The 14,112-nt window shown below is 38.6% G+C and overlaps 1 protein-coding gene across 1 annotated transcript in view; it reads left to right on the plus strand.

The window, feature by feature from the left end:
• Positions 1–14,112, plus strand: part of MUSK (muscle associated receptor tyrosine kinase) — a 44,519-nt gene that overhangs the window by 6,692 nt on the left and 23,715 nt on the right. Inside the window, 5 exon segments of the mRNA XM_063296694.1 lie at positions 1,966–2,117; positions 3,151–3,278; positions 3,655–3,796; positions 7,707–7,831; positions 11,670–11,829. Coding sequence (XP_063152764.1) covers positions 1,966–2,117; positions 3,151–3,278; positions 3,655–3,796; positions 7,707–7,831; positions 11,670–11,829 — 707 coding nt within the window.

Genomic DNA, 14,112 nt, shown 5'->3' on the forward strand with positions numbered 1-14,112 from the left:
GCACTCTGTGTGTGTGTGTGCCTATGAAGAACTAAGAAACATAACCTATCCTGATCATTTCATAAAGAGTTTTATTTTATCCTTCCCAACACATCTGTTGCCCTCTAGATGTGTTGGGCTTCACCTCTTGTAACTTATTTATTAATTTACAAAATTTGTTTTTATTTTATTTATTTATAAATCATATTTATATGGCTGCCCATCTCACAGAACATGGCTCTAGGTAGCATACAATAAAACCATAAAATAACAATATTATTTTAACAAATGTAAAATAATAATATACACTACCATTGAAAACAGTGATGTTATTATTAAAAAAGGCTAGGCGAGAGCACTGGATATTATGAACAGTGGAGCCACCTCAGCAAATCACCGTTTGCTTGAGACCTCTAGGCCTGTTGACACAGCCAAGTTTTGAGGGATATCCAGAAGGATGGCAGAGAAGGGGCCAATCTCACTTCAGTGGGTGGGGAGGATGATGTTCTACAGAGTGGGTGCCATGGCAGAAAAGGCCCATCTCCTGCATCCCACCAGATGTAAATCCTTAGTAGATGGGACCCGCAACATACCTCTCCTGCTGGATCTGATGGGATGGGCAGATATAATCAGGAAGAGGCGATCCCTTACATAATCTGGCCCCACACTATGAAGGCTTTAAAGGTCAAAACCAGCACCTTGAATTGGACCCAGAAGTGAACTGGTAACCAATGCAGCTTGAGGAGCAGAGGTGTAATGTGTGTCCTTCTAGGGACAAGCATAACTGCCTGCGCCACCACTTTCTGCACCAGCTGAAGCTTCTGGATACTCTTCAAGGGCAGCCACATGTAGAGCACATTAGAATAGTCCAACTGGGAGGTGACCAGGGCACAAGTGACTGTTAGCAGAGCCTCCCAATAGAGGAATGGGCACAACTGGCACACAACACAAAGTTGTGCAAAAGCCCTCATAGCCATGACTGCCAACTGCTCTTTGAGCAGAAATCGTGAGTCTAGGTGGGCACCCAAGTTGCACCTCAGGTCTGTCTGGGGCAGTGCAATCCCATCCAGTACCAAAGATTGTATAGATAAAGGACCGGCAGGCTCAAAAACCCAGAGCCACTCAATCTTGCCAGGGTTCAGTTGAAGCCTGCTGTTCCCCATCCAGACCCCCACAGTGTCTAGGCACTGTGATAAAACATCAACAGCATTGCTTAATATACCAGGGGCAGAAATGTATAATTGGGTATCATCAGCATACTGATGATACCTTACCCCATGGCAACAGACGAGTGCACCCAGCAGCTTCGTGTAGATGTTATATAGGAGAGGAGAAAGCACCAAACCCTGTGGCACCCCACATAGTAGGGGCCAAGGGTGGGATCTCCCCCTCCCACAATCACCACCAACTGTTATCAACCCCAGAGAAAGGAGGAACACGAGCACAACACAGCGCTGTCCACCCCCAACCCATGGAGCTGGTCCAGAAGAATACCATGGTCGATGGTATCAAAGGCTGCTGAGAGGTCAAGCAGAGCAAGGATGGATGCACTATCCCCATTCAGCTCTTGCCAGAGATCATCTAAAACTGTGACCAATGCCATTTCAGTCCCATACCCAGGCCTGAATCCTGACCGAAAGGGGCCCAGATAATCCATTTCATCCAGGATCCTTAGAAGCTGTTGCATGATCACCTTCTCTATAACTTTCCCTAAAAAGGGGAGGTTAGATACTGGATGAAAATTGTCCAGTATGGTGGGTCCAGCAATGGTTTCTCGAGGAGGGGGTGCACCAAGGCCTCCTTAAGAGGTGAAGGAACAACCTCCTCACCCAAGGAAGAATTCACCATTGCTATATATCGCATTATCACTGTCTTGGTGCAAGTTGGAAAAGGCTGGTCTAGTTAATAGCTTTGAATAAATTTAGTTTTAAGATTGTATAACATTTTAAATAAACTCTTCCTTGATGCATCTTAATATGTTCTCAGGTTTTTTGATACACGATATGCCATTCGAGAAAATGGGCAACTCCTAACTATTCTGAGTGTGGAAGACAGTGATGATGGAATATATTGCTGCACTGCAAACAATGGTATAGGAATAGAAGCAGAAAGCTGTGGGGCGTTACAGGTGAAAATGAGTAAGTATGCTTATCCTTTTGCTGAATTAAAAGTCAGTTAAAGTTCAAGTGAGCTAGAAAACAAGGCAATATTTTATTTTAGTATTAGTATTTTTATTCTGTATGAATTCACATTTAAGCACTGTACAAGCAAAACAATAAATTAACGATATAGCATGAACCAATACCAACAATAAAATGATACAATAATCGAATTTATCTAATCCTAGATCTACTGCATTTCAATTGGTATCAAGTACTGGTACTAATGAAGTTTCTCCAGCTTCATAAAGATCCTTAAAAAAAGGAATTATATTTAAATTTTAGGAGATTGGATTCCAAGTATAGCTCAAGGGGAGAATTGATCCCATAGAGTAGGAGCAAGATGGGAGAAAGCTCTGAAGTGTAAGGTGGCCATCCTAACAAAGAAAAATTAAGAGATCCTGATGGCATGATTGAGCTCAGCACACAGAAACATGAACTGTAATCAAGTTTTTCAAGTACATGGCCTAGAAGGTCAGCACCAGCAGTTTAAACTGGGAATGCTCCTGAAGACCCAGGCAATGTAAGAATGGGCTTCAGAGCAAGATTTAAACTCTCTGTTAAATATTCAGGGGGAAAAAAAATCAAGTTTTATTTTACATTCTATTTGCAGTTCTACCATAATGTCTTTATTTGAGAAATCACTACCAGCTTGAGTTTTTTGAGCAGTAGAAATACTGATTGTTTTTTCTCCACCAGTCCATAAGTCTTTCCTCATAATATCAGACTTGCAATCTGAGCTAGCCTTTTCTGAATTTCCATGACCTCCCTACATATACTTTCCTCCAAACGTGGACATAGTGTGAGCTCCCTGCTTCTACTCTCCTTTGAAAAGCCTTCCCCCCTCTCCTTATAGGTGTTTGGGAGGTGGCAAGTCTATTATTCTTCCACTCTCTGTAAGAAGAGAGGATGGATATTGATGACACAAATGGACCCATTGTCCTGTGACAGTAATGTGACCTTAGCATATGTGACTCTAGGCTTCATTTCATTTTGATCTTGAAAATTGTAGAACCCAAAATAACCCGTCCACCTTCAAATCTGAAAATCATTGAAGGATTAAAAGCTGTTTTTCCATGCACTACAATGGGGAATCCCAAGCCTTCAGTTTCCTGGATCAAAGGAGAAAATGTCATAAAGGTGAGTAGGTATTTAATTATAACCTGAATTTTTTGCAGAATTGGTCTGAGAACAAATTACTATATTAGTTGGTATTCCATACAGAGGATGAGTGATTAAAGAAACCGAGAGCCAGAAACCTAGAGCCTGTGAATTCTAGTCCAACCTTAGGTATGAAAACTGGGTGGGTGACTTTGATCCAGTCACTGTCTCTCAGCTCAAACCATTTCACAGGGTGGCTGTTGTGGGGAAAATAGGAGAGAGCATTATGTATGCTGCCTCAAATTATACAAATGAAACAGGGATATTTATCAGATAAATAAATAAATATATCCTTCATCTGTGTCATAAGATATGTTCTCCCTCATTTCACTTGAAGCTCTATATTTTGTGGCAGGAAAATTCTCGGATTGCTATTCTTGAATCGGGCAGTTTAAGGATTCATAATGTGCAGAGGGAAGATGGTGGTCACTATCGCTGTGTGGCAAAGAACAGCCTCGGGGCAGCCTACTCCAAACCTGTAATTCTGGAAGTGGAAGGTGAGTGATCCATAAGATCATGTGATCAATCATATACAGAATCTGCGTTCATCCAGTACCCATACTGCAAACATACTTTGGAGGAAACATTCAAGACAAAAAAGGATGCCTCTGAAGCCAAGAGACTGGCTATGAATCCATGAATGAATAGAAACTAATAAGCAAATCTATTCAAAGAATGATTTCTTACTGAGGGTTTGTTCGCCTGTCTGCACAGGAGGTCATGGTGATGGGGAATTCTGAATAAATGTTCTGAAGACATCCATTTGGGAATTTATCTCATAACATTGCTTCCCATGGGATAGTATTTATGGCCCTTCCAAGATTATTTGTGTATGCATATGTGTGTGCGTATATTTGGATACACATGACAAATTATTTAGAACGACAGGGCTGATATCAGATCTGGATTTGGTCTAGTACTGCTTCCAGGAACACTTAGATTAGCCTTTCTTAACTGGATGTCTTCCAGAGCTGTTGGACTTTAACACCAGAAGTCTCAGCCAGCATGGCCTTCAATCATGCTGCGGGGAAATTCTGGGAGTTTTAGTCTATCATATTAGAAAGGCTTCATTCAGCTCAGCAAAGGATGGTTTAAATCTTCCAACCATCTGGATGAATAATGTACCTGATTTGACTCACCCACAATGGAAATGGGGGTCACCAGCAGCATTGTATATGACCATATGAGCTAGAACACAGTACAGATCCTCACGGTCTGAAGATTTAGATATAACCAAGAACAGCACAAGGACCAACACAAAATGGCAACAGCCATGCCATATATGTATAAATAGTGCCTGTGCCATCAGCTTTCAAGCAACAGGAAATGGATTCTTCTCATATAGGCCTTCCTATGCTAAAGCCAGGTATAAAGTAGTGAAATGTTCTGCTTGTTTCTATCATTATGACAGAGTTCATTTTGGGTGTAACTTCTGGGCCTAGAAATGTATACGGGTTCCCACTGCTCCTTTCTTTTCTACCATTCACTTCTATGGACAGGAATGTTGTTCTAGTTGTTCCCAATGAATCCATTTATGCAGCAGAATAAAACCAAGATCTCATTTAACTGAAAAATATTTTAACATGGCCTCTAGTAATGTAATTACCTTGAAACTTTGGATTATAAAGTTCATATTGATGCTTTAACTTTGTATACAGTATATACATTCAGTTTAACTGTGTGTGTGTGTGTATGTGTATAAACACACATAACACAGAGACATAAAAGTGTATCTGTCCAATAAAACCTGGTCATGAGAAGGAAGGCGATTGGCCATTGCTTTTCCAGAAGAGAAAGGTAGGAGGGCACAACAGCAGAGGAATGGTCCAATGGGAGGACGTGGTAACCTGCTCTCTTGATTGAATACCTTGCAAGCTGTTATCAAAGTGTCTCAGCCCAGACATAATTTTCTTAAACCAGTTTAGACTTAAGCTGGCATGAGTTCAGGACAGGAAATTCTTAAATGGTATGTGTAGATGTGCCGTCTGTGTGAGGCAGAAAGAAAACAGAGAACAGTCTGGCAGAAGGCCATGAGTGGAGGGTGGAGGGGCAGGAACATACCTTGAATAAGAGATCATCTTCAATCAAAAAGTGGTAGCAATAGATCATAGAGAAGCTGGAGATTGCTTTAACAGACTCCAGTTCCTGGCTACAGAATAACAACAAGCAATTTAGGATTGTAGCTTGAAATTAGAGGCCTGCAACAACAATGCATTAAAATTATACCAGGAGAAAAGAGAAATTGGCTCCCCATCACCTTACAGTGTAGCCATGCATATTTATTAATACAAATGTCCTTTTTCAAGGTGGTAAGACACTTAATTATTTTATAGCTGCCCATCAGAACTATGGTGAAATCTTGATTTAGCGTACCTCAGTGCAAAGGACTTTGCACTTGGATCGCTATGAAATCTGGTCCGTTGTCATTCGTGTAATGACATCGTGCAAATCACAAAAATTATATAATTTGTGTCATTTGCACAATGATTCAAATTACACATCGTTTGTTTAATGATGTCATCACACAGCTGATATAAATTGCCATGATGATATACTATTGTATCTAATGGACCTTCACTCTCTCCCCCCAATTAGTCTGTTAAAATATTTTCCCTCCAAACTTCTCTTAAATGTAAGATGCTTACAGGGCTTAACCAAGCAGTTAATGGGTGTTAAAATTTGGTGGTGGATTGCTGATGGATATATTGAATACGTTCCATCAAACTGATGTTGACTCTTAACATAGATAGATCTTCTCCAGGATGAACTGTCCCTCACCTGACCTCCCACAATATAGCCATCACTGCTGTAATGAGGTGTATTTACTGTATGTTGCTACTGGTTGTCCTCTTCTCTTTCCTTTCACCTGTCCCAGCATTATGAACTTCTCAAGGTAGCTGGGTCATTGCATAATGTGTCCAGAATATAAGCCTGGTCCTTTATGCCCCACGTAAGAACTTGGGCACTCAGCAATTACTATGTAGTAATGCAACCTCCCAATCCATCTGAGACTTCAGATCCTTTCCTGTAATACTTCCTACTCCAGATCTTTCCAGCAATGCAGCCTGGAGAATTAAGCCAAAGGAACTTTTTCTAAAGGTTGTGCTGTTGTTACGTGATGAACTTAGTTGAATTTATTTTTCTTAGTTGATAACTTTTAGGAGAGTTTCCTTTGTTATAAACGTTTGATTCTAATTTATTTGAAGTCACTGGGAAAATGCAGTAAAAAAAAAAAACTTCCATGGCATCTGAGAAACAATCAGATTTAGTAGGGTGTGCTTTTTCCTGAATTGGAGTCTATTCTATCTGATGCACAGATTCATTGGATGTGCTTGACAGCTAAGCCAACAGGTAGGATGTACCTTAAATCTACATTTGAACTCCTTAAATGCATTATATAAGATCCAGCACTAGCATGGAAAGCACTTCCTTACACAATTCCTAGGGAAGGTAATTTGAATAGATCTTATCCTTGCATGAACTTGCCTTTTGGAATTTGCTGCGATATATTTTTCAAATGTGAAAAATGTGTCATTGTAGTACAGCAGCTTTATATAGACACTGGACATTAACAGTTTTAATGTTATTTGTAAGCCTCCCTCCCCCTACAGCCCCAAGTTGGGACATGTAGATCTTACTGTCTCCGTAGGTTTCCTTTGGATTCACTTGTGGAAAGCATACTGCATATGAAGTCTGATAAAGGAATTTTGAAAGACTAAATAGCTAACAGAGGAATTTCCATTTTAAAAGGAATTCAAACAGTCCTTAGGATAGGAAGGGGTGTGTGCAGGGTGGACCATGGAGGTACACCTTATTATCCTTTGCAAGTGAAGAGGCGTTAAATAAACTGAAAATAACCCCCCACAAACTTTGGTTGTTTTTCTTTCAAGAGCAGGGGCAATTATTCTTTCCCAGAGATATTTCCAATAGCAAGTGTCTCTGCTATTAGGCCACTGGCATCATTCAATTTATGATTGGGCCTTCCAGGTGATTGACACAAATAGCGATTCAATGTCCTAGTGTGAAAAATGAAGTATTCAAAGCAGTCAAGGGTATGGAAACATATAATTTATACAATTCATTTGCAGAAGTGAGATTTTTAGAAGAGCATTTGGGTTTCTGTGATACCCAAAAAATACTTTCTTTCTAGTGTGGGGTAGACACAGTTCTCTCTATAAAGGAGCAATGCTGATGGGAAATACAATTTTGTTTTACTTTTCAAAGAACCTAATCCAACAGTGAACTTTTAGCCAAATGCCTGAGGTGTTCTTTGCACGCAAAAGCTATTGGGTGGTTTGGATTGGTTCAGTCTTCAACTATTTTGTGAATTTTGGAAAGTGGAAATTCTGAATATTTCACCAATAGCTGACCTCGGTTTGCTAATGTTTTTGCTTTTTTTCCATTTAGTTTTTGCTCGAATTCTGAAGGCTCCTGAATCCTATAATGTCAGCTTTGGCTCTGTGGTAACTCTGCAATGCACAGCAACAGGCATTCCAACTCCTACTATAACATGGCTTGAAAATGGGAAAGCTGTAAGTGTCTCTGCAGTTCTTAAACCCTGATGCTTAATTCTTTAACTAATTTCACTTGGGCTTTGAAACCAGGATGAAAGCAGCAGGGAAAAGGTGGAGGCTCTTGCAAAGCAGAGATGCTATATAAAAATGCAATTTATTATACTTTCTGATGTGGCTGAATTATATGACTTAATAGTTCTGAATCTGATTTGAGTGATAAGCTTCAGTTTTGACATGGCTCTTGTTTTTGAAACACTCTACGATCTCCTAGTTCTGTTTATTTTCATTAGTAATTTTAAAACATTAATCCTCTGTTGACAGGAAAACATATGAATTTCACTTAATGGATGAACCACTGTACTACTGCAACTAACTGACTTGGTTCACTCATCCTGTGAAATTATGGCTTACTCCAACATGGTTTATTGTATAAACCACAATACTTTCATGGTTTGGCACCACATGCTAAGCCACAAGCAACCAAACCACATTACAGTTTTGCACGTTGAGCAAATGCTGCCATGGAGAGAATGGGGGTCTCTTACTCAGAGTCTGCCCCTGGCACCATCAAAAAAGGACAGTCCATATCATTTGTATGGGAGCTATGATAATGAAACTGATATATAACTGATATAAATATGTAGTGTGTGTGTGTGTGTGTGTGTAGTCTTTCTTAAATCTTTTTCATGAATTTTAATAGTTCTTTGTCTATGAGTCATGGAATTTCTGCATATGAGAAAGTATAGTGACAGCCTCAGATTTCAGATAGAAAAACTGTCATCACAGAAAAGCTAAAAATACTCTACAGTTATTAACAATGATCCAAAGGCTTTCTGCAGCAATTTTCTATTAGTTTCCATAAAGCAAATGACAAACTGCAATATCAAACTCTCTTTCAAGCTGTTTTAAAACCAGCTGTGCCCAGGATTATTTTACCTAAAGCGGTTTTGATGAGAGATTGCCCGCCTGTAAACTGGAGCGATCTTCAATCTTCCCTAACTTATTTTCCAACTCTCTGTCAGCTCTATCAGGGAATATGGCAAGGAAAGCTTTCTGTACTGTGTGGCCCAGGCAGAGGATGAACTATTTTGACGCACCCTTCAGATTCTCATATTTCTTCTAATAAAAAGCCTTTACTAAGAGCAGAATAGCATACATTCATCAACTTCCTTCAAGTTTTAGATGCAGCCTTGTTACTGCATACAAAAAAACCCAGAGACGGTAAAACAGTAAACTTAAAAAGAATTGAGCAACAAAGCCTGATGAGGCTACACAATACTTTAATTGATAAAGCTTGTTGTTCAATGTAGGATCTGACAAACCTTTAAGTTCCTTTTTAAAGACATGTTTAAGTATTTGAAAAAAAAAGTACAGGCCAAGCCTCCGAAAGTGTAACATAACCCGAAAGGGTTAGTGTGAACCAAGCCTTGTGGGGTAAGAGTATGTTTACTGTTTCATGCCAATTCAGGAAACTGAGTTAACTGAGTAACTCATGCTTAAGCTAATTGTGGCTAACCAAGTTTATTTATTTTGGTTTATTTAGCTTACAGTACCTCTGTGGCCACACCAATTCTACGTGACTCTGGGCTATGTATATGAGCAAACCAATACAAAATGCATATCTCTAAATTTAAAAACCAACAGCTTAAGAATATAATTTAAAAAATCACACACACAAAAAACCCCAATAAAGATAAATAGATGTGCTCCCAAATGCTCTAGGATCTAAAGGTCTGTTGAAACAAAATTCTCCTTTCTCCCTTGTCTCCCTAGCATAAAAATACACATTTGCCCAGCTGAAAGTGTATGAATGGGCTCTTTGCAGAGAAATCTATTAATTCCATGTGGAAAAGACGTTGAATTTGGGAATCTTATTTAATTTTGCATTAGCTCAGACATTACAGCACCTGGATGAACTGAAGGAAATCTGAGTTCATGCCCTGAGGAAATTACTTCTGCACACCAGGAGGAATGATTTCAGCACACTAAATCCAAAATGATTTCTGCAGAAAGATACTTGATGATTATATATTTTACTCAGACTGAAGTGAAATGTTTCAACAGAAATGGAAAAACCAACTCAATCATCTTGGGATTTAACTGACATAATAGGCATTTAATGACAAACTTTTGATTTTTTTTTGTTTGAAGTTTTAGCATGAAAGACTTATTAATATAGGAATCATATCCCCCTAATATATAATGCCAGGTACTCATGCCAGTCGGTAAGGCATTAAATAGAAGTGCTGAATTATTGGCCTTCTTACATCTTCTTTCTTATTCCATCAGGTATTTGGGGAATGACTTTTTTTTTAGGGAAAATACTTCCATATTAGTTTATTTGTTACATGTTCAACACCAGTAAACATTTTAATTTAAATCATTGTGTTTAATCTTAAAGCCAACATTACTTCTTGGCTTCACTGGATCTAGAAAAAGATACAAATTTCATGTGAATTGGGTCTTTTGTGATCCTGTAAGGGATAGGATGAAGCTATACAACTTGTTTAATAATGTTATTCTCTCTTTGAGAATTTTAGTTCTATAATTTGGGATAAAAATCCAAAACAGACAACTTTTATGATTATTGATTAACTCAACTTCCCAAGATTATTTGGTTTTGAGCTTTTAAATTACGGTTCAATAACCATTTCAGACTCCTGACACACTTTCTCCAGGCTCAAAAACTGAATCCCTTAAGATTTCTTGTGAGTTGTTGATGTTCTCATCTGAAATCTATTCGCTGGTCATTGACCAAATAAATACTACAACAAACAAACAAATATCTGAAATCCTATTAGATTTTGGCCATCACATGCAAGATCACCACACTCTCATGAGATTTGGCAAATTTGTGAGAGTTGTGGTGGTTTTTTATTTTTATTTGTGTGTGTGTGTGTGTGTGTACGTGTGCTTTCAAGTCAGTCTTGACTCCTGGGACTACATGGAAAAGTCCATGAAGTTTTCTTGGCAGTGGTTTCCATTGCTTTCTTCCTAGAGCTGGGAGAACATGACTGGCTGAGGGTCACCCAGCTTGCTTACATGCTGAAGGCCAGATTAGAATTTGTGTCTCCCTGCTTATCCACTAGACCAAACCTGGATGTTGCTCCTTCTTCTCCTTCTCCATAGTAGTAATAATAGTTTTGGGGCTTCATGGAATTGGTGGGGGTGGGAAGGTTGATATACTAGCACTATCAATTAAAAAACAATGTACAACTATTCTTTTTTCCCTACTGATTTTTTTTCCTGGTAGGGAAAAAGGTGCAAGAGCACTGGGAAACATAGGAGGCTTCCAAAGGAAGTGATTGCCTTGGACCTCCTATGCATTTCCATGAACAAGGCAAGACATTGTATAATCAAAAAATGGTTTTACTTAACAATGACAGTTAAGCTGTTTTAAACTTGAGAGACCAATGTATTGGGGAGAGTCTTAAAATTCTTGCAGAGAAGAAGGGACATAAATTTCATAAAATAGATACATAACTGTATATTTGTAGTGGTGTATAAATGCCCTAAGAACGACCTCTTCCAGTTATTCCTACCCTATAATCAGTGAGTAGATATGCTTTGATTGTATTTTGAATGGGCAATTTTGCTTTACTGTAACTGCATATGTGCTGAAATTATGCCCCGTTTTCAGTGAGTCTTCCTGAATTTAGACAAACTTAATTCTAACTGAACCTGCATCAAATTGCCCTGTGAATCCCTCAGCTGCTGAAATAGTTCCTTAATGGGTTGTGTGGTGGGAGGGGTTGGAGAGAATGATTTGCTTAGAAGACGACCTGCTTGATGTTCTGTCTCCTGGACCATGCAGGATATCACATTCTCGGTTTCTCTACTTCTCTTTTTACTTTAGGTGTCAGCAGGATCCATAGTGGAAACAGTAGAAGACCGAATGATTGATTCACGGCTGCAAGTTTATGTCACCCGGCCAGGTTTATTCACCTGCCTAGCCACTAACAAGCACAGTGAGACTTATGGCACTGCAAAAGCTTCAGCAACTATTAATGTTTCAGGTATGCATTAGGAAAAAAAAGTTGCTCATGGAGGATTAGATGACATTTAACTCTAGCCTAAGACTGTACTCATGTTTAGGAAATTCATAGAATATGAAAGGCTTTAGCTTCCTTGTAATTTCTGCCAGGGTAAATACGATTTAAGAATGTATTTCGTTCCTGGCTGTTTCCCGTTATATTTCAGATATCGGCATGGCTCTAGCTACCTGCATGTTTGCTGCCATCCTCATTACACTGTCCTAAAGACCACTTTGTAAATTCATCCAGAGGAAGGAAGCAAGGGTGGTGAAGAGTTATATTAATATCCCCTAATGGCTATGCGGAAATAGCTCAGTGAGCCATCATCGTCTTGAGTATAATATTTATGTTGGGAGTATGTTGGTCTTCAAGGAAAACATACAGAACTCCAAAATGTTCTTTATTCACCAGGACCCATGTACATAACCCTTTGAGGATGGAAAATCATGATGAACTTAGTCTGATTTCTTTTTAATGTGATGCTTTCATAAAAGATGATGGAATGGTGATTTGCAGTCTTACCACACTGGGGACATTTTAATAAAATCCATTCCTGCATGCAAATCTTAACCATGTGGTGGTTTTTCATGTATGTCATACTTCAAAAAACCTTTCAATATTTCTTTTCCATTATCATATTTTGCTCTCTTCCAGCTTCAATCACTAGGCTAATTAATTTTATGCATTTCTGCTCCAAAGGGGCCTCGGCTGCTTTTTGTGGCTATTTTATCAAATTATCGTTGCATTTGTTTTGGGCTGCATTTGCAGGGTATGTTTTCTGAGAGCTAATAAATAAAAGGAAAATGTGATTGAATACTTTCAAACTTTATTTGTATCCATAAAGATATGAATAGGTTTTTAGTAGAATGCAAATAGCACTGATGATTTCCCTGTTTCCCCCCAATTCAACTGTTTCTTTCAATGGACCTCCTGCCTGTTCCTGTAGAACGGAGGTAAGACAAATCCTGGCATAGTTATTACTAATATTGTGTGAGAAATGTATGTAACCACTTGGTAAACTTTTTTTTTTTGGTCAAAGATGAAATTAAGTGCTGCTAAGAGCACTCATGCTCTTTTACGTCCAATGAAGTCTATTTAAAACATAGACTGTAATGTTTTCTTGGTTCACGTCTGTCCTTGCAAACAGCAGTTTGTGATGGAGAATTTTGGTGTATGTCTGAATCTAATCAAGAAAAAAATCTACGTGATGATAAAATACTATGTTGCAGGATGAGGATATATCTTATGATATAGCAACTTGTCATGTGACTTATCTTTTTAAGTCTTTTAAACATCAGGATTTTAAATCATGATACAAATTAAGTTCTGTTTAACTTAATTGTTATCGAAATTAATTACTTTGCATGTGTGCTCCAGAAATACAAATAAGCTATATACCTTTTAGCCACAAGCAATTACAGAACTCTGAATAAAAGCAGACATTATTAAAACAAGTGCAAGATTTGACAAGAATACATCTTTTGAGGTATACAGAGAACTTACATAAAATGTTACCCTTTATATATCAGCAGCAGGGAACTATTTGTGTCTTGACCATACTGAATATAAATGTTTGTAAGGATGGCTTCTGCTCCAGTTGCTAGTTGAGTATAGCCAAAAGAATTGGGCTGAGAAATAATGGATGACAAAATGGAGACTTTATTTCTTTCTAAATTTATTACCCTTCCAACTAGCGAAGTCTCATGGTCATTTACAATAATACAATAAAACAAGAGTTAAAGCCCCCCCAAATTAACACAAAATTATAGTAAGAGTTACAAATCTATAAAAAAAATATGTTTTATAGACTTTTTAGGAAGTGAAGTAGTCAGTTCCCTCAACTCAATAGGGATTTCAGGATGAGATGCTACCAGGAAGACTTGGCCCGAGGTTGTTGTCAAACAAATCTTTGGAAACTGTAAGTGAACCTCTTCAGATGATCTTGAACATAATACTGGATTTTACTAAGCTGAACCAGAACTTGTAAGATGGAGATGGTTGTGGTCAAGGGCAGGGAAGACAAGCTGTGGGTACCATTTACAGTGGGGTCAAGCAAGGGGGAACTAAGTAGGCACATAGTTGTGGACCAGTCCTCAGTTTGTTCCAGAGGAGTAGAAGGTAGTCTTATGTCCTACAGCCAGCTACAGCAACTCTCTGAACAGTGGTAGCATGTTCTGTTTAATGGTGGCAATGGAGTGGAAACTCCTGAGGAGCAAACGTACAGGGTGTTTTGCCCTGGTTTATATTTTGGAAATGTCTGATACC

This window comes from Candoia aspera, chromosome 2 (assembly GCF_035149785.1).
Source record: "Candoia aspera isolate rCanAsp1 chromosome 2, rCanAsp1.hap2, whole genome shotgun sequence".
In the NCBI taxonomy this organism is placed as follows: domain Eukaryota; kingdom Metazoa; phylum Chordata; class Lepidosauria; order Squamata; family Boidae; genus Candoia; species Candoia aspera.